The following is a 20,812-nucleotide window of genomic DNA, read 5'->3' as shown; positions in this document are numbered from 1 at the left end:
TGGTTTCCCCCACAGACCATTCCCAGGACGCCACATAACAGACTTCCTCTGTTTTAGGGTGCCCCTATAGTAATGCTCTCCAGATGCTTCCGCAAGCTGAGTCAACTTCCTCTAACACACCATTTGCAAACGTCAGCAAAGTCATAAACTGTTTAGACACTACATTTACAAAGATTATACCTTTTTTAAACATTTTGTCAACAAAAAAAAGGTCAATTAGTATATTTGAGTTTAACCACAATATTTGTTGCATTATTTGTTCTGTCGTTTCTGGAGGATTAAATTGAAATTGCAACCAACTTTCTATGGCTTGTTTTATAAATAGTGATATTTGGGAGATAATTTCCTTTTCAAATAACTGAAAGTGAGAGGTTGTAATCTGAATAAAGGGAAAAAGGCCATTCTTGAACATTGGGTGAGACAATCTTACTAATTTGCTAGAGAACCAGTTCGGATTTAAGTATAACTTTTGTATGACTGAAGCTTTTAGTGATAGGTCTAATCCTTTAATATTTAATAATTTCTGTCCTCAGAATTCATATTCTTTATATAAATAGGCCCGTTTAATTTTGTCTAGCTTGCCGTTCCAAATAAAATGGAATATTTTTTTCTCATATAATTTAAAAAACTGTTCGCAAGACCATAAGCAAATAGGTAAATTGGGATAATACTAAAGAATGAATCTGGGTGATTTTTCCACAAATTGACAGGTATTTACCTTTTCATGGTAGCAAGATCTTTTCTATTTTTGCTAACTTTCTATTAAAATTGATTGAAGTAAAGATCATTTATTTCATTTGGGATATGTATTCTGAGTATATCCACATCACCATCAGACCATTTTATTGGTAAACTACATGGTAATGTAAAAATTGTATTTTTTAGTGATCCAATACGTAATATAGTACATTTGTCATAATTTGGTTGTAATCCAGAGTGGTTAGAAAATGTATCTAGATCCTCTATGAGGCTGTGGAGGGATTCTAGTTGTGGATTTAAAAGAAAACATGAATCATCAGTGTACAATGACACCTTTGTTTTTAAGCAGCTTTGCACACTCTTGGCATTCTCTCGCTTCATGAGGTAGTCACCTGGAATGCTTTTCCAACAGTCTTGAAGGAGTTCCCACAAATGCTGAGCACTTGTTGGCTGCTTTTCCTTCACTCTGCGGTCCAACTCATCGCAAACCATCTCAATTAGGTTGAGGTCGGGTGATTGTGGAGGCCAGGTCATCTGATGCAGCCTGGAGGTGTGTTTTGGGTCATTGTCCTGTTGAAAAACTAATGATAGTACCACTAAGCGCAAACCAGATGGGATGGCGTATCGCTGCAGAATGCTGTGGTAGCCATGCTGGTTAAGTGTGCCTTGAATTCTAAATAAATCACAGACAATGTCACCAGCAAAGCACCCCCACACCCTCACACCACCTCCTCCATGCTTCACGATGGGAACCACACATGCAGAGATCATCCGTTCACCTACTCCACATCTCACAAAGACACGGCGGTTGGAACCAAAAATCTCAAATTTGGACTCATCAGACCAAAGGACAGATTTCCACCAGTCTAATGTCCATTGCTCGTGTTTCTTGGCCCAAGCAAGTCTCTTATTATTATTGGTGTCCTTTAGTACTGGTTTCTTTGCAGTAATTCGACAATGAAAGCCTGATTCACGCAGTCTCCTCTGAACAGTTGATGTTGAGATGTCTGTTACTTGAACTCTGTGAAGCATTTATTTGGGCTGCAATCTGAGGCCCAGTTAATTGCTGATTTCTAATGAACTTATGCTCTGCAGCAGAGGTAACTCTGCTTCTTCCTTTCCTGTGGCGGTCCTCATGAGAGCCAGTTTCATCATAGCGCTTGATGGTTTTTGCGACTGCACTTGAAGAAACTTTCAAAGTTCTTGACATTTTCCGGATTGACTGACCTTCATGTCTTAAAGTAATGATGGACTGTCATTTCTCTTTGCTTATTTGAGCTGTTCTTGCCATAATATGGACTTGGTCTTTTACCAAATAGGGCTAACATCTGTATACCACCCTTACCTGATTGGCTCAAACGCATTAAGAAGGAAAGAAATTCCACAAATTAACTTTTAAGAAGTCACACCTGTTAATCAAATCAAATCAAATTGTATTGGCCACATGCGCCGAATACAACAGGTGCAGACATTACAGTGAAATGCTTACTTACAGCCCTTAACCAACAGTGCATTTATTTTTATATAAAAGTTTAAAAAATAATAATAAAAAAAGTTTTGAGAAGAATTACAGCTGGTTGAGAGAATGCCAAGAGTGTGCAAAGCTGTCATCAAGGCAAAGGGTGGCTATTTGAAGAATCTCAAATATAAAATATATTTTGATTTGTTTAACACTTTTTTGGTGACTACATGATTCCATATGTGTTATTTCATAGTTTCGATGTCTTCACTATTATTATATAATGTAGAAAATAGTAAAAATAAAGTAAAAACCTTGAATGAGTAGGTGTGTCCAAACTTTTGACTGGTACTGTACCTTAATAGAAAATTACTCAAATAAAAGTGAAAGTCACCCAGTAAAATACTACGTCTAAAAGTATTTGGTTTTAAATATACTTAAGTATCAAAAGTAAAAGTATCAATCATTTCACATTCCTTATATTAAGCAAATCAGACTGAATTATTTTATTTGTTAATTTTTGAAATACAGATAGCTAGGGGCACACTCCAACACTTACACAATAATTTACAAACTAAGCATTTGTGTTTAGTGAGTCTGCCAGTTCAGAGGCAGTAGGGATGACCAGAGATGCTCTCTTGATAAGTGTGTGAATTGGACCATTTTCCTGTCCTGCTAAGCTTTCGAAGCTTTTGGGTCTCAGGGAAAATGTATGAAGTAAAAAGTACATTATCTTCTTTAGGAATGTAGTGGAGTAAAAGTAAAAGTTGTCAAAAATATAAAAGTAAAGTACAGATACCCAAAAAAACTTATTGAGTAGTACTTTAAAGTATTTTTACTTAAGTACTTTATACCACTGATTATATTTTGTTTCTATATACTATGTGTTTATTTTTGTGTAGGCCTACACACCTCAATATTGGACAGTGTACTGCCTGGAAAACAATGTTGCTAAAACACCTCCAAGCAGAAAGAGTGCTATCGTTAATAATATTGTAATTGGCTTTGAGACAGGGCATACACCACCGAAGAAGAACACCCGGAAATAAGGTGTTGTTTAGAAATCTCAGATGGCGCGTTTCTTCAAAAACGTCAACAGACTTTGATATATCAAGATTAATCTTCTAAAACCGTTGACAATTGCGTGAGTGTGACAGCGTTACTGGTTATATAAAGTTAACGCTGGCAGATCAGATTTATCTAAACGTTAGACGGCTGAAGTGGGCTGACAGCTAGAATGGCTAGCTATGTTAACTTTAGCTAATCTTGATTTCACTCTTCATCTACCTAGTTTTCCTCCTTTGATTGTTGTTGATTTTGTTTATTTCAGATAGAAAATGCCCTTGTCTACTCAGTCTCAGACGGGAGATGACAACTACGTCCTTGTAGCTAGTCTGGACAATGTCAGGAATCTGTCCAACATCTTGAAAGCCATCACCTTCAAAGATCATGCAATCTTCAATGCCACACCAAACGGGTTGAAAGTCACTGTGGAGGACTCTAAATGTCTGCAAGCCAATGCCTTCATTCAGGTTAGTGCAGGGATATCAATACACACATTCTGAGTCATTAACCTTTAGATGGGTTGTGTTCTCATGTCTCGTTAATGTTGTCATTCTTTTCCAGGCTGAGATCTTCCAGGAGTTTACCATCAGAGAGGACTCAGTGGGGTTTCAGGTCAACCTGACCGTTCTTCTGGACTGTCTCACCATCTTCGGGGGAAGCACAGTACCAGGTAATGAAGAAGACTGTCCACTTGATATCCTTTCAGATTTCTCCTGGGTGATTAAAAACCAATGTGATGAAGACTTTTCAGGCCAAAACGCCATTATTTAAACTTAATAAAATCATCCGCTTTTTATTGTAGGAGAATGTCACACACACGTGTAGTGTATTGGATTATGTCTGTGTTAAATGTTTTTCATGAAGAAATGGAATGTTGTTTCATTTAGTGCAAGAAGGGGGGATGTTTTATGATCTTAGTTCAAATGTAGCGTTTGGAGGGTGATGCCCCAGGGGAGACTGGTGATTGGCCAGAAGAGGGAGTCACCCCTCTTTTTGCATTGTTTATAAATAGGGGTTAAACGATGAGACGTCAGAACGGCCATGGCAATCTGAGGAGCCGTTCTCCGGACACCGCGGGTCTGTACCTATGCTGTAAATCTCGTGATTTTAATAAAAGCCTCTAACACGATGCAGCATAGCGGACTCTTTGTTGACGGCAATAATTGCCACCATTCATCATATACGACACACGCACACACCTTTCTTTCTAAAATGTCAGACTAAAAAACTATCAAAGCTACTGGGAGTAACTGACATGTCTTGTGTCTACAGGAGTGGCCACTGCCTTGCGGATGTGCTACAACGGCTATGGCTACCCCCTGACCCTGTTCCTAGAGGAGTGTGGTGTGGTGACGGTGTGTAAGATCAACACCCAGGAGCCAGACGAGCCTATAGACTTTGAGTTCTGCAGCACCAATGTGACTAATAAAGTCATCCTGCAGTCAGAGAGTCTGAAGGAGGCCTTCTCTGAGCTGGACATGACCAGCGAGGTCCTGCAGATCACCATGTCTCCCAGTCAGCCATACTTTAGGTGCAATACTTGTTTTGTTTTCTACTAAACAAATTGTGTGTGTTTTTGAATGAGAAAATCTCAAAATGGCATTGTATTGTAGCGAATTCAGGACTCTTAACTGTAGTCTCTGTCTGCAGCAGTCCGTCCAAGACCTTTTGGCCATTACACCAAAAGGCTGGATACTCTTGACAAGTTCGCTGGGTGGTTACTAAGGTCATTACGGCCACAGTATGATGGTTACAGAGTATCATCGTGCCACAGTATGATGGTTACAGAGTATCATCGTGCCATTGTTAACCTTTCTTCTTTTTATCTGTTTTCATATTTAGGTTGTCTACCTTTGGGAATTCTGGGAATGCCCATTATGATTACCCAAAGGATTCTGACATGATGGAGCTGTTTCAGTGCACAAAGACTCAGAGTAACAGGTACATTCATCTTCTATATACTGAATGACCATCATGGATTTGGATATGCAGGAAGTGTGCTACTACAGATTCCTGCATTTCCTAGAAATCAAGAAATGTGCAACGTGAACATGGAATGCATTTACTAAATTATTTATATTTTTGCTTGTCGGCCACGCTTTGAGGGTACGGCTTTCACTGGGATAATTATGGTTGTGAAGTACATGCTAACTGGATTGTCACTTTGCTTATGTCCTCTGTCAGGTACAAGATGTCTCTACTGAAGCCGTCCACCAAGGCCCTGGCTCTATCCTGTAAGGTCTCGGTGAGGACAGACGGCCGAGGGTTCCTGTCTTTGCAGTACTTGGTCAGGAATGATGACGGACAGATCTGCTTCGTAGAATACTACTGCTGTCCGGATGAGGAAGTGGAAGAGGAGTAGTGAGAATAGGATTATTTTTGTACAAGAATACGAGGCTCAAATCTTTTAGGTGTTATTCTAAAGAAATACTTGCATTTTTCACTTGGCCCTGTTATTTGGACTGTATTTCTTGACTGTGTTATTTGTAAGTAGTGTTGACTCTGGTACATGTTCATTTTAAAGTGAAAATAATTAATTGCTAATAGTTTCTCTCAATTTGTTTTCTGGTTTGTTTTCAATGAATTAATGCTGCTCTCCCGTTGTTTGGAAGTTTACAAGGAACTTGGAACAATATTTCTATAATCAAAATATTCCTTCACTTTTGATATTTTTTTTAACATCTTAGTTTTGACAATAAATGTAAATGCTCTACCACTAAAACTGGCGCTATCACTTTCGACAAGCAGCATCTCGTCTGTTCTCGCAATACAACTCCGCGACGCCAGGTGGCGCCAGTTTTAAATGTTTGTCCTGCTTACACGTGCGTTTTCCTCGCTCTGTTCATACGGTTGTGCGCCTGCGCGTCACAAATCTCCAAAATGTCGGCGCTCAAGAGAAAACGTGGAGGAAAGGGTCCAGGTGGAAAAGCAAAGAAAGTTAAATTAGTAGAAAATGGAAATAAACCTCAAACTACAGAGACGGAACAGAACAAGGAAATCAGCGTCCCAGCACCCGTGTCAATGGTAAGTGCGCGTCAAACATGAAATTGCTAGCCAGTTAACGTTAGCTAAGCTAACTGTTCGTTGGCTTGTAAAGTTAGCTAGCAAACGTTAGTGATTTGTCTGTCTTGTATAAAAACAGCGACAAAACAACATGGACTGTAACGTTACATGACTGTACCTATCATATATGAAACAATGTGTTGATTAATTTGATTTGTCTTCCAGGGTAAGTGGAGAAACAAAGAGCGAGTTCTTGTGTTCTCTTCGAGAGGCATCAACTTCAGAACACGGCACTTGATGCAGGACCTCAGGACGATGATGCCACACACGAAAGCAGGTTTGTTCCTGAACCAATATGTGGGCAGACAACTGTAGACCTCTCTGCAAGCATAATATCAAAATACGTTAATTACTCATCAAATATGTAGTTTCGCTGAGCAGCTAACAAAATGTACTCCTGTCACGCACGGTATGTATACTGAACAAAAATATAAACACAACATGCAACAATTTCAACGATTTTACTGAGTTAGAGTTCATATGAGGAAATCAGTCAATTAAAATAAATTCATTAAGCCCTAATCTATGGATTTCACATGACTGGGAAGGGGCGCAGCCATGGGTGGGCCTGGGAAGGTATAGGCCCTTCCACTTGGGAGCCAGGCCCACCCACTAGGGAGCCAGGCACAACCAATCAGAATTAGTTTTTTCCCCCCACAAAAGGGCTTTATTATAGACCGAAATAATCCTCAATTTCATCAGCTGTCTGGGTGGCTGGTCTCAGAAGATCCTGCAGGTGAAGAAGCCAGAAGTGGCGGTCCAGGGCTGGCGTGGTTACACGTGGTCTGCGGTTGTGGGGCCGGTTGGACATACTGCCAAATTCTCTAAAACGAAGTTGGAGGCGGCTTATGGTACAGAAAGGACCGTTCAGTTCTATGTTGGACATTCCTGCAGTCACATTTGAGAGAAATAAGCCTGTTGTGCGAATGGAAAATGTATTTTATTTCAGCTCATGAAACATAGGACCAACACTTTACATGTTGTGTTTAATATTTTTATTGTTCAGCATACTTCCAAAAAAGGTTTAAATAAAAATGTATTGTTTTTGACCAAGTGGCCATGTGTTTTTGACCACCTCTTTGGAAAGATCACTGTAAAAACAGACTATATTGTCTACTTACATGAAATATTATTGCCTTGTGTGTAGTACGGGTTTGGGTATGACGTTCATACACTGTTGGAGGTGATAAAATCAATGATCTTTCGGGACACTGTACTGCTGCTGGATCAGCTGACCTTAGCCCAAGATGTACTCTTAACATTTACATTTACATTTTAGTCATTTAGCAGACGCTCTTATCCAGAGCGACTTACAGGAGCAATTAGGGTTAAGTGCCTTGCTCAAGGGCACATTTACGTCATTTAGCAGACGCTCTTATCCAGAGCGACTCACCAATTGGTGCGTTCACCCTATAGCCAGTGGGATAACCACTTTACAATTTTTTTGGGGGGGGGGTAGAAGGATTACTTTATCCTATCCCAGGTATTCCTTAAAGAGGTGGGGTTTCAAATGTCTCCGGAAGGTGGTGAGTGACTCTGCTGTCCTGGCGTCGTGAGGGAGCTTGTTCCACCATTGGGGTGCCAGAGCAGCGAACAGTTTTGACTGGGCTGAGCGGGAACTATGCTTCCGCAGAGGAAGGGGAGCCAGCAGGCCAGAGGTGGATGAACGCAATGCCCTATGGTTACTCCTTAAGGTCCAAGGACCTTTATATAATATCTTCAGAGGTAGACTGGCTCTGGCAGCCAAAACAGCCAAATAATCTGTCTAAACATGATTCGTTTCAAAATTGCAATATGGTTCTAGAAACATAAAGGCATTTACTTTCATATCGCATCGAAATAATTTCACAAATGCGAAATATACACAGTTGCGCAGCTTTATCACAGTTGCAGTCAATAACATTTCTGACGATCTTCAATTACAGACAGGTTTTCGGAGCATGCTAGATAGCTAAATTAGCACGGGTGGTCCCTCAGTCTTCCGTCTGTCTTCTGTAAACACGTGCTGTAACATGGAGATATGGCCGTGTAGGAACACTAACCCTATAAAGGTGTGTATCAACGTAACGTTTTTGTCTTTTGAAAAGTATTCATTGCTAATATGAACAATACGGTCCTTACGCTTCCTAAACCGCAGGCGATGCTTGTTAATGTTCAGACTGAGCGTCGGGGCGCTTAACGAAACTCCCCCGTACAGAAGACCCTTTCGTCCAATGACTTATGTGTTTTGTGATGGAACTGAGTCGTGATCAAGGGCTAAGCCGACCTGTGCGTGAAAGGAATGAGTGATTTCTATTGGAGGTGCCGACAAGGTGGATTTGGTGAAAAACTATATTTCCAGACAAATGTTTTCAGTTGCTTGTAAAAAAAATATATATATATTAAGACCTTTTGCATGATAACAGTAAATGACGATAGTTGCTCAGCCAAACTCCATATTTGGTGATTAACGAACGTATTTTGAAATAATGCTTGCAGAGCTGTCTAATGGGAAAATGAATGGTAGCTAACTGGGCTAGAGAGAATACTTTTATATATTAATCTCCTCCTCTGCCCAGATACTGGTTCAGTTTGTTCCCTTTTTACATGTTTTTTTTTTAATGTTTTTTTTTTAGTGGTTTGGTGAAATTGATCAATGTATATAGTTAGGTATAACCCTGGAGACTTGATCTTACTCTTGCAGACACAAAAATGGACAGAAAGGACAAACTCTTCGTCATTAACGAGGTGTGTGAAATCAAGAACTGCAACAAATGCATATTCTTTGAAGCAAAGAAGAAGCAGGATCTGTACATGTGGTGAGTGTCAAGTTAACAGCAGCGAATCACACACAAGCATTCTATTCCTGTCCCCCTGACATGGCTTCCTGTCACTTGACAATGTAATGATTTAAGTCACTTTCTTTTGTATAGGGTTGCAAATGTTCCCCACGGGCCATCTGCAAAGTTCTTGGTTCAGAATGGTGAGTGTCATTGCCTGAGTTTTGTGTGAAATGACATGAATAGACTACATTTAGCATTTTGTCTCAATCAAGTAACAGTGGTAACGCAGCTGGTGGAATCAAATAGCGGCAGGTAGCCTAGTGGTTAAGAGCGTTGGGCCAATAACTGAAATCCCTGAGCTGACTAGATGAAAAATCTCTGCCCTTGAGCAAGGCACTTAACCCTAATTGCTCTGGATAAGAGCGTCTGCTAAATGACTAAAATGGAATAGAATAATGATTGATGCTCTCTGAAAGTCTGTGGTCATTTCTCCCTTTTTTTACTCCTCCTGTAGTCCACACGCTCGCCGAACTCAAAATGACAGGGAACTGTCTGAAGGGATCCAGACCACTGCTGTCGTTTGATCCTGTGAGTATTGCCGTTTCGGTCAACAGCAACATGATTCCCAGACACAGATTATGCCTAGTCCTGGAATAAAATGCAAAAATGCTCTGAGAATATCCTAATCTGAGTCTGGGACATAGTGTTACAGAATACTCTTGAAACTAACTTCACATGGGCCTCACCATCAAGATGTATGGGAATACTATTTCATGAACTGGTATTCTCAACCCAACAGCAATTTGACAAGGAGCCCCATTATGCACTGCTGAAGGAGCTCTTTATCCAGGTTAGTTTCGTTATCATTACTGCAAAAAAATATCAAATACAATTATCATTATTAGTTGTTTTGCTTTTCTTGTGATGTTGTGATCAGTTCAGAAGCGAGTTCTTGCCTTGTTGTTTTTGTAGACATTTTCGACTCCCCAGTACCACCCCAGGAGCCAGCCCTTTGTGGACCACGTCTTCACGTTCACCGTAACAGACAACAGGATATGGTTCAGAAACTATCAGGTGAGTTTCACTAACTTTCTCCCCTTTCCATTATACAGTAGGTGGTCAACTTATGTGTAATAGAATATTCTCTGATCATTTCTAACGGCCCTTTTTATTAACACATTCCCTGATTTTGATTTAGAAGTAATGTTCCTGAATGGCCAAAGTTATTAGCACAACATATGTTTTGATTTATTTCTGTGTCCCACAGATCATTGAGGAAGATGCATCGATGGTAGAAATTGGACCTCGCTTCGTCCTGAACCTCATCAAAATATTCCAGGGGAGTTTCGGCGGCCCCACACTCTTCGAGAACCCACACTTCGAGTCTCCGAACACGGTAATATTTCATGTGAATCCTAGTGGACTCCCCTCCCGACATCACCGGTAGATTTAACCTTTATCTTCAGTAGGTAAAGCCATAGTTCATTGTTGTCTGTCTCCCTCTCCGCATAGCACCCCGGTGACTGATCACTTATTGAGACAATGTACTGTTGGTGATGGGGCGGTCATGAATTATTATGGTTAATGTTTCTAGATCAGATTGGTTCATTGTTGTTCTATCTCCCCTCCCCACAGCACCGGGCATCTGATGACTTATTGAGACTGGGTCAATGATTAGTCATGGTCTTTCTTGAGTCATTCATTGTTGTCTCTATCTCCCCACAGCACCGGCGTCTGATCCGCATGGCCACCGCCTCCAAGCTGAGAGAGAAACAGATGGTCAAGGAGCTCCAGAAGCTGAAGAGGACGGAGAACAAGGAGGAGGTGACCAGGGACGTGACAGACGACGTGTTTGCCACGCCAGCTGAGGAGAGGCCAGTCCACATTGAGCTGGAGGCTCCCGCAGCTAAAGTAGTGAAGAAGAACAAACACAAGGCTTTCAAACGACAGAGGATGCAGAAGCGTTAGGCTAGAGACTGGTTGGTTTGTTGGGTCATCTGAAAAGTGATTACATTGGTTCTTTGTCAATTTGTCTTTCCTCAATTCCATGTCGTCTCTCCAAAACACAAAGGAGAAGTTTGAAGGGAGTGACATTGAATCATCAATGCGTTTCAACGAATCGGGGAAAAAACGAATTGGGAAATTTGGCTGCCAATAAACTGGGAGGATTGGGTCGACCATGAAGTCTGCAGCCTGTGAAACTCTCAAAATATGTAATTTGTGTTTCATTTTTATATGTTTCAGCTGCAAAAAAAGAACTCAAGCAGCTTTATGTGACTTCTGTTATGCTCCAGCTTTTCTCACGGTTATGAAATAAACATATTTGGACCTTTTTTAATAGTCTTGATTTAGTAGTATTGTTTATTTCTCCTGTTCATTGCAGAAGTTGTCAGATTGATTTACCAATGACTGAACCTCCTTTGACTTGATACGTGCATTAGTAACTTGACCAGCCTTGTAAATATTGATTGCGAATCTACAGTTATAATATCCATGTCAAAACACTAACAGAGATGTTGCCACCCCTATTTGCTATATCTTTAACCAAAGCCTAAAGGAGTGTGTGTGTCCACAGGTGTGGAAGGAAGCTAAAGTAATTCCACTGCCTAAATAATAGTAAAGTACCCTTTGCTGGCTCTAACATCCGCCCAATCAGTTTGCTGCCTGTTCTTAGTAAACTGATGGAGATAATTATTTGACAAAATACAATGCTGTTTTTCAGAGAAGGTAACTACTGACATTCAGCATTCAAATAGAGAAGGGCACTCAACTTGTACTGCACTGACTCGGATTTCAGATGATTGGTTAAAATAAATGGATATTAAGATGATAGTTGGCGCTGTATTGTTAGATTTTAGTCTTTGTTTAGTGCAGGCTTGCCCTTAACTGCACATACATAACTAACATCAACAACATGCATGCATGCCAGTCTTTCCTGGTTGAGGGTTGATGAGAGATTAATTGCTTCTCTTCTAGTTTTTGAGAAGTATTACTGTAGTGAAAATTCTGCATAATCATTCAGCTCAGACACCCATACATACCCCAAAAGACTTGCCACCAGGGGTCTCTTCATAGTCCCCAATTCCTAAACGAATTCACTGCAACGCACAGTATTATACAGAGCCATGATCGCATGCAACTCCCTTCCATCTCCAATTACTCAAACAAACAGCAAAATTACCTTTAAAAAAATAGTAAACATCTCATGGAGTGGTGGGGACTGTGAGTGGACACACATCATTTTTTTAGTTGTATTGTTTATATATCGTTGCATTGCGTGACTGGCCTTGTCTATCAGTGTTTTGTTACTGGTCATGTTTAGTATTTTTTGTAGACCCCAGGAAGAATAGCTGCTGCCTCTGCAAAAGCTAATGGGGATCCAAATAAGCACAGCAATTTAAAATGTTAAGAATTGTTGCTGTCACTTTCACACTTCTTTTTTTGGTCATATTCAAAATCAACAGAAAATAAGTTTACCACAGTTTTCTTTAGGACCTTTTTCTTTAAGAAAAGACTGTCCGTTATAAATTACGTCATATTTAAGCGCGTAATCACCGGCAGTGTTGAAGCGAGTCCACGATGTGCGGTGATGTTCAAGCTGCGATACAAGGACAACCTATGCATTTTTAAGTAGAATGAAAATTAAATTTCTTTATAGATCTGTCCACTGTTATTCATATCATTAGGTTACTGCTGTACTTAGTTTTTCTGTTTTGAGGACAGCGAGAGCTGTTAGCTTAGCGTTTTAGTTAGCTAACATTAGCAACAGGCCAAATCGTGTGGATTTCAGCTAGCAGAACCAGCTCAACTCAAAATGAAGTGTCATTACGAGGTATTGGGTGTCAAAAGGGACGCGACTGATGATGATATGAAGAAGGTCTATCGGAAATTAGCCCTGAGATGGCATCCAGGTACAGTAAACGTTGTTGCCGTTTAGTTAGTTAGCTACATTAGCCGGCTAACGGTAGCTGTTAGCTCACTGATCAGAGGCCACGGCCAGTGACACATTGCTAGCTAAACTGTAATCAAATTGATGGTGTGGGAGACTGAAAAGTAGAACAAGATAACTACTGCTAGTGCACTACCACCAGTTAGTTCGCTCTGCTTTTCCACTGGTGTCTTATATGTTCTCTCTTCACCAAAAATATGATGTGTGTACCTTTTTAACAGTATTGTTGTTTGAACATCTTAATTCCATTTCCAGATAAGAACTTGGACAATGCAGATGAGGCAGCTGAGCAGTTCAAACTGATCCAGGCAGCCTATGAAGTCCTGAGCGACCCACAGGAGAGAGCCTGGTGAGAATCATCTTCATCCTCATTATCCAAAGTAATGAAGGTCTTTTGACCGAGATGTTGGTGGGGGATCCATTAAATTGTTTGCAGTGTCCAAGATGACCAGTGTACCAGCTCTTTGTCTTTCCTTGATTCCTTGCATTGTGCCTCCTGTCAAAATGCATTGAAAAAGAAGGTTGAAGGTTCCAGCCCTTGGACCTTCTCCTCCAATGCATTTGAAGGAGGAGAGAGAATGCAAGGAATTGGGGAAACACTCATTTAGGAAGACTCAAGAGCTATAGTAATGCTAATACTGTGCTTCTCAACTCCTGTCTCCAGGTATGATAACCACAGAGAGGCTCTCCTGAAAGGCGGGGTCAGCGGGAAGTATGCTGATGAAAGTGTTGACCTTGTCCAGTTCTTCACTGTCACCTGTTACTCTGGTTACGGGGATGATGAGGAGGTGAGTGTGACAGTCAGGGAGCATCTCTATCTCCTCTGTCAGTGGGGAGCAACTGCGGCCCCTCATGATTTACTAACTGTAAGTCGCTCTGGATAAGAGCGTCTGCTAAATGACAAAAATGTAATGATTTCACATTTTTTGTGGACCCCACCCCCATCAGATGCCGTCCCTGTTAGGTACTACCAGCAGAGGGCAGCAGAGTATTGTTATTTACTACCAGCAGAGGGCAGCAGAGTATTGTTATTTACTACCAGCAGAGGGCAGCAGAGTATTGTTATTTACTACCAGGTAGAGGGCAGCAGAGTATTGTTACTACAAGTAGAGTAGTACTCTGACAAAATAATCCACACTCAGCCTCCAAGGTCACAGCTCAGCACAGTCTCACTTTGTGCATGTAGAAATGTAACAGTACACGTGTATAACGGGGTTTGCTACAGTATAATAATTATTGTTACAGTGTATTGTTTGCTGTGGAGAAAATGGGGATTTATTCACTAAAGGGATTGGATCCTCTCTATACAGGGCTCCCTTTTTTCTCAATGGGACAACCTGGTAAAATATAAACAAGTTGTTTCCCCTCTCCTTTTCTCAGGGTTTCTACACAGTGTACAGGAACCTGTTTGAGTCCATAACTACAGAAGAGATGGAGCACAGTAAAGAGGAGGAGGAGGAAGAAGAGGAGTTCCCTTCGTTTGGAGACTCTCAGAGTGACTATGACACGGTAACGTCTGCCCTTGTTAAACACATACACAAATACACACACTTCATCTACTTTTGTGATCAGCCCCCGATCAATGCTGATAGTGTTCTGGAGTGAATTGAGCCGTGGGCAGTTACTTGCAGTAACAGTGTCTATCTGCGTAAGGTCAGTTGTGGTCAGTTCTGTAGAGTCTGCTTAAATGGCCAATGTCATTGACAAGCTTAGTATTGCGATTCTCCCTCGGTCTATGCTTCAGCATGGTTAATGCTTTTTTCCCCTATGCTTCTATTCATGGTTAATATATTACATTCTGTGCTCTCGCTTAATCTCATAATGGTATTTTCTCTGGGTTCTATAGACAGAGTTGATTGCACTTTTGATTTCTGTGAAATAACATTTGTATGGTCGGTCCCTACCATTTGGACATTTTGGACATTGGTTTATATCATGATATAAGTCACAGTGGTCATTGTGTCATGATGATGGATAAATTGATGATTAAATGGATACATCATATAATTCCATAAGGTTTAGCACAGGGGTGGGCAAACTGTTTTTTTCATAGACTCCAGTTCATAAAACACTGTCTGTCTGTGGGTAAACTTTTTGGCTCGAGAGCCGCATTGGGATATAAAAATTAAGCGCAGGGCCGCACAGATTTTAAAAAAAGAAACAAATATTTGTATATATAAATCCTTAAAGGGCTGTAGTTTTCCCACTGGTTTAGCAGCTCCACACTAAAGCCTATATCCATCTCCTGTACTGTACCTGTCTGCTCCCTGAGATATAATCATTGTCTATACCTCTCTGCTTCCTCCTCCCCCAGGTTCACCTCTTCTACGCCTACTGGCAGAGCTTCTGCACCCGGAAGAAGTTTGCTTGGAAGGAGGACTATGACACGAGGCAGGCCTCCAACCGCTGGGAGAAGAGGGCCATGGAGAAGGAGAACAAGAAGGTACTGTTATGTTATGCTTTTATGGCCTTTAAGCACTTACAGTGAAGCAGTAGCCTTAGAGAGGTGGACCAGCAGCCAGAAGGTTGCTGGGTCAAGCCCTGGGCCGGGGCGACGCAAAAATGGGAATGGAACTGAACTCCCATCTCCTGCCGTTGTGCCCTTGAGCAAGGCTATTGTATTCTAAGTGCATATGTTGTGTTCCTATTCAGCCAGTGCATATGTAGTTCATATGTGTGGTATGAGCCACTGAAAATTGGCAAATCTAACTGAATGTTTTGTTATGCTCACAAATGTTAGGAAGTGAGACCTCGATTAAATATGAGCCGTTTGATAAAGAACCAGCGCCGTTCTTTCAACACAACAGATCTGAAAGGAAATGGATCATAAAGTATTGTTGTTCTTCTAAGGTCAGAGACAAGGCCAGGAAGGAGCGCAGCGAGCTAGTGCGTCAGCTGGTGGCGTTTGTGCGTAAGCGCGACAAGAGGGTGCAGGCCCACAAGAAGCTGGTGGAGGAGCAGAACGCTGAGAAGGCCAAGAAGGTGGACGAGCTACGACGCAAGCAGAAACTGTCCCAGGCCAAGTGAGTTCACATAGAAATATGATATGTCGAACATATGCCTCTTCAAAAAAAGGAAGCTTTCACATGCCAAGCGAGTGTTGCTGACTACATTGCAGTCGGACTGCGCAGAATCACTGATCTATATACTTGTGTTAAAATAACCACCTATGATGTAAAGAAAGTAGCAAATCTGTGCCTTTCCTTAAACTGATCCACTCAGACATGCTACATATAACATCTCCTCTCCCAGACTGGCGGAGGATTACAAGGAGCAGAGCTGGGTAGCCATGTCTGAGATGGAGAAGGAGCTACAGCAGATGGAGGCTCGGTACGGAAAGGAGTTTGGAGACACGTCATCGAGCGAGGAGGAGGACCAGGGAAGAGGGGGTCAGTACAGAGCAGACCTCTCACGTAGTAACTCCGGTCTCAGACTGAGGAAACGCCAACTCTCTGAGAAGGGCTAGATATTTCTGCATACGGTAGCAGGCATATTATCTTAGTCGACTGTAGCTTCTGCATGAGTAGTACTCTGTGAGTAGTAATGGCAAGAATGGATTGCATTTATAGTTGTTTGCCATGTCACGTTTAACTGGGGGTGCGTTCTTTTACCACCAGATCTCAAAGCGTTTTACATTTGGTTTATGTGTGTTTGTTGTTGTGTATGAGAAGAGCAATCTCAATGTAACACATCTGTTCTCCACAGATGAACAGAAAGATGAGACAGAGGAACTTATGGATGACTATTATGACGACCTGTACTGCCCTGCATGTGACAAATCCTTCAAATCAGACAAAGCGTAAGTAGTGAGGTCGTGTTCATTAGGGGGCACAATGGAAAACGTTGTAAAGCAGTCTGCATTGGAAAACGAAATGAAAATGTCTTACTGGTCAAATCCAGGTAGTCCCAGTCAGTTTTCTTCCTTTTGGTGCCTAATGAACACAACCCGGTTTACCTGAGGGAGGACTGAGTTCAGTTCATCACTAAAGCGTGTTGTTCTTGTTTGCGCAGAATGAAGAATCACGAGAAGTCAAAGAAACATAGAGAGATGGTGGCGTTACTACGGCAACAACTGGAAGAAGAGGATGACGCCCTCGGTCTGAAGGATGAGCATGAGGAAGAGGAGGATGAAGAACTAGAAGAAGCTCCAAAACAAAAGTAAGTTAATCTAAGATATGGTATTTTCTCCATCCAACATATGAGAAACTACCTGGATGTTGCTGTTGCTATAGGACAATTTGCCATTATAGAATACACTGAGTGTACAAAACATTAGGAACACCTTAATATTGAGTCAATCTAATTAACATAGTAAATAAAATCCCCATCAAAATCTGTCAGTGTAAGATTGAGACGCAGCCCAAATATCTCTGTCTGCCGACGTTGCCCTTCCGCGTGAAAGGTGGCAGAGCTAGAGCGGTGTTTGTCAGACCATGAGACCCCCCCGGAAATCGGTCTTCTCAAGAAAATGTCTGTAGCGTCCAAACGATGGGGTGTACGAACTATGGAAAGATGACTCTCACGAACACGGTGTTCACAGTTTTGCTCTATGACCCCCACACACGTCACGGGACTCGTCTGAAGTTGATATAGCCGATCTGCCAACTTCTGTCTGTATCTTGCTCTAGGATCCCCACAAGTGACCTTAATAAGGGATCATAGTTTCACCTGGATTCACCTGGTCAGTCTATGTCATGGGAAGAGCAGGTATTCGTAATGTTTTGTACACTGTGTATGTTTTCCAAATACAAACTGGTATATTAATAATGTTATTTTAACTTCCAGGCTGTCTAAAAAGCAGTGGTATATTAATAACGTTATTTTAACGTCCAGGCTGTGGTAGAATAATAAAGTTATTTTAACGTCCAGGCTGTCTAAAAGGCAGAAGAAGAAAAAGAGACTACAGAAAAATGGGCGGAGCCCCACAGAGGAGGTAGACAAGGACGCTGCCTCAGAGCCCACCTCCACCCCTAAAGACACCCCCACAGACAACAGCCCAGAGAGCCCTCCATCAACACAGACCAGCGGTGAGGCAGAGGACACCCAGCCTGCCGCAGACCCCCGGCAGACAGCTGCGGACAAACCCTGTGAGGACCCAACAGAGGACGGACAGCAGGAGGAAGACCTCACAGCCACAGAACCAAAGAGGTGACCTGACCTGCCCCCATCTTCTATCAAAACTAGGGACAGGATGGAATTTACAGTATTTAGGATAAAGCAATGCATCACTAGCCTGGTCCTAGATCGGTTTGTGCTGTCCTGAGTTGGCAAGACAGCAGAAACCGACCTGGGACCATGCTAGAGCAGTACTGATATAATCATTAGCTACTATACAGGTATATTCATGCATTCTGTCTTGTAACTTTTTTTCTTTCTTCATCAGCTCTGGAAAGACTAAGGGGAAGAGGAGTGAAGGAAAGGACTGCAAAAAGAATGGCCAACCACAGGGAGGAGGAGTGGAGCCAGGAGGAGCAGAGGTTTGTACCGTCCACTTCTACCGGTCCTTAATTGATTAATCAATCCAGGAAGGGTTTGTACTAACCGGAACTGGCTGCCCTTAATTGAAAAGTAGTACAATTATTTAATGACCTTGTTTGAGACTGCTTAAATGCACTTCTCATCGACTTGAGTCAACATTGCCTATCTCTAAAAGTATCCACAGGTGCTTTTGTTGTTACATGTTTATGAGTTCATTTAATGAACCATTCCACTGTCTTTTTAACTCCCAGAAGGAGCTGAACCTGCGCTGTGTGACCTGTCACTATGAGTTCTCCACCAGGAACAAACTGTTTGACCACCTGAAGACGACGGGACACGCTACAGCTGTATCACACGGCGGCAGTACGCCCGCCGCAGGGAAGAGCAAGAACGAGAAGAGGAAGAACAGATGATGGGGGAGAGGGGACATGTGCCAAAGACTAAAACCAGCCCGACTGAAAGACTCACTGGGCTGTAGAGATGGGGGGGACTGTGTACGGTCTTACTTCATATAATAGGAGGCCACTTATGGCATTGAAGGCCTGGAATTTTTAAAAACGTTAAAGACTGTCTGATTGCTGTTTTTAGGTTTTTTGCATGTTAGAAAACAATCAATGTGTCCAGTCATGGAGGACTGGATGTTGGCTGGTGATCCTGCATAGCCAACTCTTACGGCCGTTGTCAAATGACCATAGGAGATGGTTTTGCAGCACAAACAGATCTGAGACCACCAGGCTAGACTGGATAAAGTGCTTCTGGAGGATCTTTTTGTCTGGCCAGCCTCCACACCCTTATTAACCCTCTGCAGGGTTGCCCCCTAGAGATAATGTAAGGAAGTGAGCCAAGTCCAACTGGTATCTACTCCACCATTCCAATGCTACCATGGTAGAGGTGCTGCCACTGCACCTGCTCAGAAGTACATGCTGCAGAATTCAGCATTGTGTCAACAACGTCCATTTTGTGTCGACTGATCCTTTGATGTCTTGCAGCTGTTCTGGTCAGGGACATAAAGCAACTGGACTCCAGTGTCTGGATGTTATTCCTGTTTTGAAACGGTATTGTGATGCCGCTGCTCACTATATTTATTCAAATAACAATCTGACTCTGTGTTAAAGCTTCCACTTCTTTCTTACAAAAAATATACTGCATAAACACTAAGAAAGGTTTAATTGAATTTGGCAGTAAAGAGCAAGAAGGTCCCGCCCACTTAACTCCCAATTCACAGCTTTATTGACAACGTTTCGATCCTAAACGGATCTTCGTCATTTTTTTTTTTTACCAGACGAAGATCTGTAAAACGTTGTCAATAAAGCTGTGAATTGGGAGTTAAGTGGGCGGGGCCTTCTTGCTCTTTACTGGCAGTCTTTATTAGTCCAGCACTTAAATTAAGGATGTGCGTATGACCACTAACCTTTCATTGAATTTGCCGCTACGTCTGATGAATAAATCTTTCACGTCTATAGTGTTTATGGCTCACTTAAAATCTATTTATGCAGGGTTTCGCAATCTACTTACAATTACTACCAATTACAATTCAAAGAGACTATTTACATGTAAATAAAAGGGGCATGTAATTGGACCATATAAGATGAGAAAAGAGCCAGCGGATATGAACTGTACCACCCCACTCAATGTAAATCATCTAGACCTAAGCAAGTACTTGTCTACCCAAAGTCTCAAGATCTATTGGGCTTTACATGCACTCAAATTGTAAGAGACTGACACACAAGTAAAATACTGGTCGGCTTTATTTCATGTTTTGACCCAGTCTGTCCATGCACCTCACTGGCAGTAGGTGAAGAGGTGTACCATGTATTTATTTGACAAGTTAATATATTCACAATTAACACATCAATAAAACTTTAAAAATATACACATTAAAACCTACAGCAAAATGAGTTCCAGTACAGAGACAAACAGGTGTCAGTAAATCTCCACATTAAAATAAACACTTCGTTTTTCCTTCTCCAGGTTTGCTATAGATTGCCTGGCTGGGCTGATGAGACAGTGGATTGCGCAGTCATATGGAACAGAGTAAATAGGCATTTTAACGTCATAGATGTAGCCGGTGGTAACTTGTGGAATAGACACTGGCTGGAATGCGGTTTTAACCAATCAGCATTCAGGATTAGACCCACCCGTTGTATAAATTATTACAATCAACTAATTAATGTCTCTCAAAAGCCTAGCTACATGCCAATTTTAACATTATACAACGGGGTGGTTCTAATTCTGAATGCTGATTGGTTAAAACCGCATTCCAGCCGGTGTCTACATTACATTTACATTACATTTTAGTCATTTAGCAGACGCTCTTATCCAGAGCGACTTACAGTT

At 41.7% G+C, this 20,812-nt stretch overlaps 3 protein-coding genes across 5 annotated transcripts; all 3 read left to right on the top strand.

Moving 5' to 3' along the window:
* Positions 1–3,177: 3,177 nt before the first annotated feature.
* LOC121573420 (cell cycle checkpoint protein RAD1) lies at positions 3,178–5,769 on the top strand. Its single transcript, XM_041885385.2, has 6 exons — positions 3,178–3,302; positions 3,489–3,690; positions 3,785–3,893; positions 4,496–4,754; positions 5,066–5,164; positions 5,408–5,769. Exons 2-6 carry the CDS (start codon positions 3,496–3,498, stop codon positions 5,583–5,585), a joined length of 840 nt encoding a protein of 279 aa, XP_041741319.1. The 5' UTR covers positions 3,178–3,302; positions 3,489–3,495; the 3' UTR covers positions 5,586–5,769.
* Positions 5,770–6,068: 299 nt separating this feature from the next.
* On the top strand, positions 6,069–11,381 carry LOC121573419 (ribosome biogenesis protein BRX1 homolog). Its single transcript, XM_041885384.2, has 9 exons — positions 6,069–6,247; positions 6,452–6,563; positions 8,970–9,084; positions 9,199–9,248; positions 9,563–9,636; positions 9,848–9,898; positions 10,021–10,122; positions 10,316–10,444; positions 10,774–11,381. Exons 1-9 carry the CDS (start codon positions 6,104–6,106, stop codon positions 11,014–11,016), a joined length of 1,020 nt encoding a protein of 339 aa, XP_041741318.1. The 5' UTR covers positions 6,069–6,103; the 3' UTR covers positions 11,017–11,381.
* Positions 11,382–12,606: 1,225 nt separating this feature from the next.
* Positions 12,607–20,338, top strand: dnajc21 (DnaJ heat shock protein family (Hsp40) member C21). Of its 3 annotated transcripts, none has more exons than XM_041885383.2 (12): positions 12,607–12,959; positions 13,253–13,346; positions 13,662–13,785; positions 14,378–14,506; positions 15,312–15,440; positions 15,848–16,020; positions 16,250–16,386; positions 16,703–16,796; positions 17,009–17,155; positions 17,867–18,145; positions 18,381–18,474; positions 18,727–20,338. In XM_041885383.2, the coding sequence occupies exons 1-12, from the start codon at positions 12,863–12,865 to the stop codon at positions 18,886–18,888; spliced, it is 1,659 nt and encodes a 552-aa protein (XP_041741317.2). In that variant the 5' UTR covers positions 12,607–12,862; the 3' UTR covers positions 18,889–20,338. The 3 variants fall into 3 exon arrangements, with proteins under 3 accessions (XP_041741317.2, XP_041741315.2, XP_041741314.2); XM_041885381.2 differs by having other exon boundaries at positions 16,220–16,386; positions 18,730–20,338; XM_041885380.2 differs by having other exon boundaries at positions 16,220–16,386.
* Positions 20,339–20,812: the final 474 nt, after the last annotated feature.

Source organism: Coregonus clupeaformis, chromosome 9, assembly GCF_020615455.1.
Source record: "Coregonus clupeaformis isolate EN_2021a chromosome 9, ASM2061545v1, whole genome shotgun sequence".
In the NCBI taxonomy this organism is placed as follows: domain Eukaryota; kingdom Metazoa; phylum Chordata; class Actinopteri; order Salmoniformes; family Salmonidae; genus Coregonus; species Coregonus clupeaformis.
This window is presented reverse-complemented; position numbering and strand designations above follow the sequence as displayed.

What these genes read in the sequence shown, in the direction of transcription:
- LOC121573420 (XM_041885385.2), top strand. Translation starts at nt 3,496, where the DNA reads ATGCCCTTGTCTACTCAGTCTCAGACGGGAGATGACAACTACGTCCTT. An exon ending in AAGCCAATGCCTTCATTCAG is followed by an intron (nt 3,691 to 3,784) that starts GTTAGTGCAGGG and finishes ATTCTTTTCCAG; the next exon opens with GCTGAGATCTTCCAGGAGTT. An exon ending in CCCAGTCAGCCATACTTTAG is followed by an intron (nt 4,755 to 5,065) that starts GTGCAATACTTG and finishes TTTCATATTTAG; the next exon opens with GTTGTCTACCTTTGGGAATT.
- LOC121573419 (XM_041885384.2), top strand. Translation starts at nt 6,104, where the DNA reads ATGTCGGCGCTCAAGAGAAAACGTGGAGGAAAGGGTCCAGGTGGAAAA. An exon ending in CACTGCTGTCGTTTGATCCT is followed by an intron (nt 9,637 to 9,847) that starts GTGAGTATTGCC and finishes TCAACCCAACAG; the next exon opens with CAATTTGACAAGGAGCCCCA. An exon ending in TGAAGGAGCTCTTTATCCAG is followed by an intron (nt 9,899 to 10,020) that starts GTTAGTTTCGTT and finishes TTGTTTTTGTAG; the next exon opens with ACATTTTCGACTCCCCAGTA.
- dnajc21 (XM_041885380.2), top strand. Translation starts at nt 12,863, where the DNA reads ATGAAGTGTCATTACGAGGTATTGGGTGTCAAAAGGGACGCGACTGAT. An exon ending in AGCCCTGAGATGGCATCCAG is followed by an intron (nt 12,960 to 13,252) that starts GTACAGTAAACG and finishes TTCCATTTCCAG; the next exon opens with ATAAGAACTTGGACAATGCA. An exon ending in GACCCACAGGAGAGAGCCTG is followed by an intron (nt 13,347 to 13,661) that starts GTGAGAATCATC and finishes TCCTGTCTCCAG; the next exon opens with GTATGATAACCACAGAGAGG.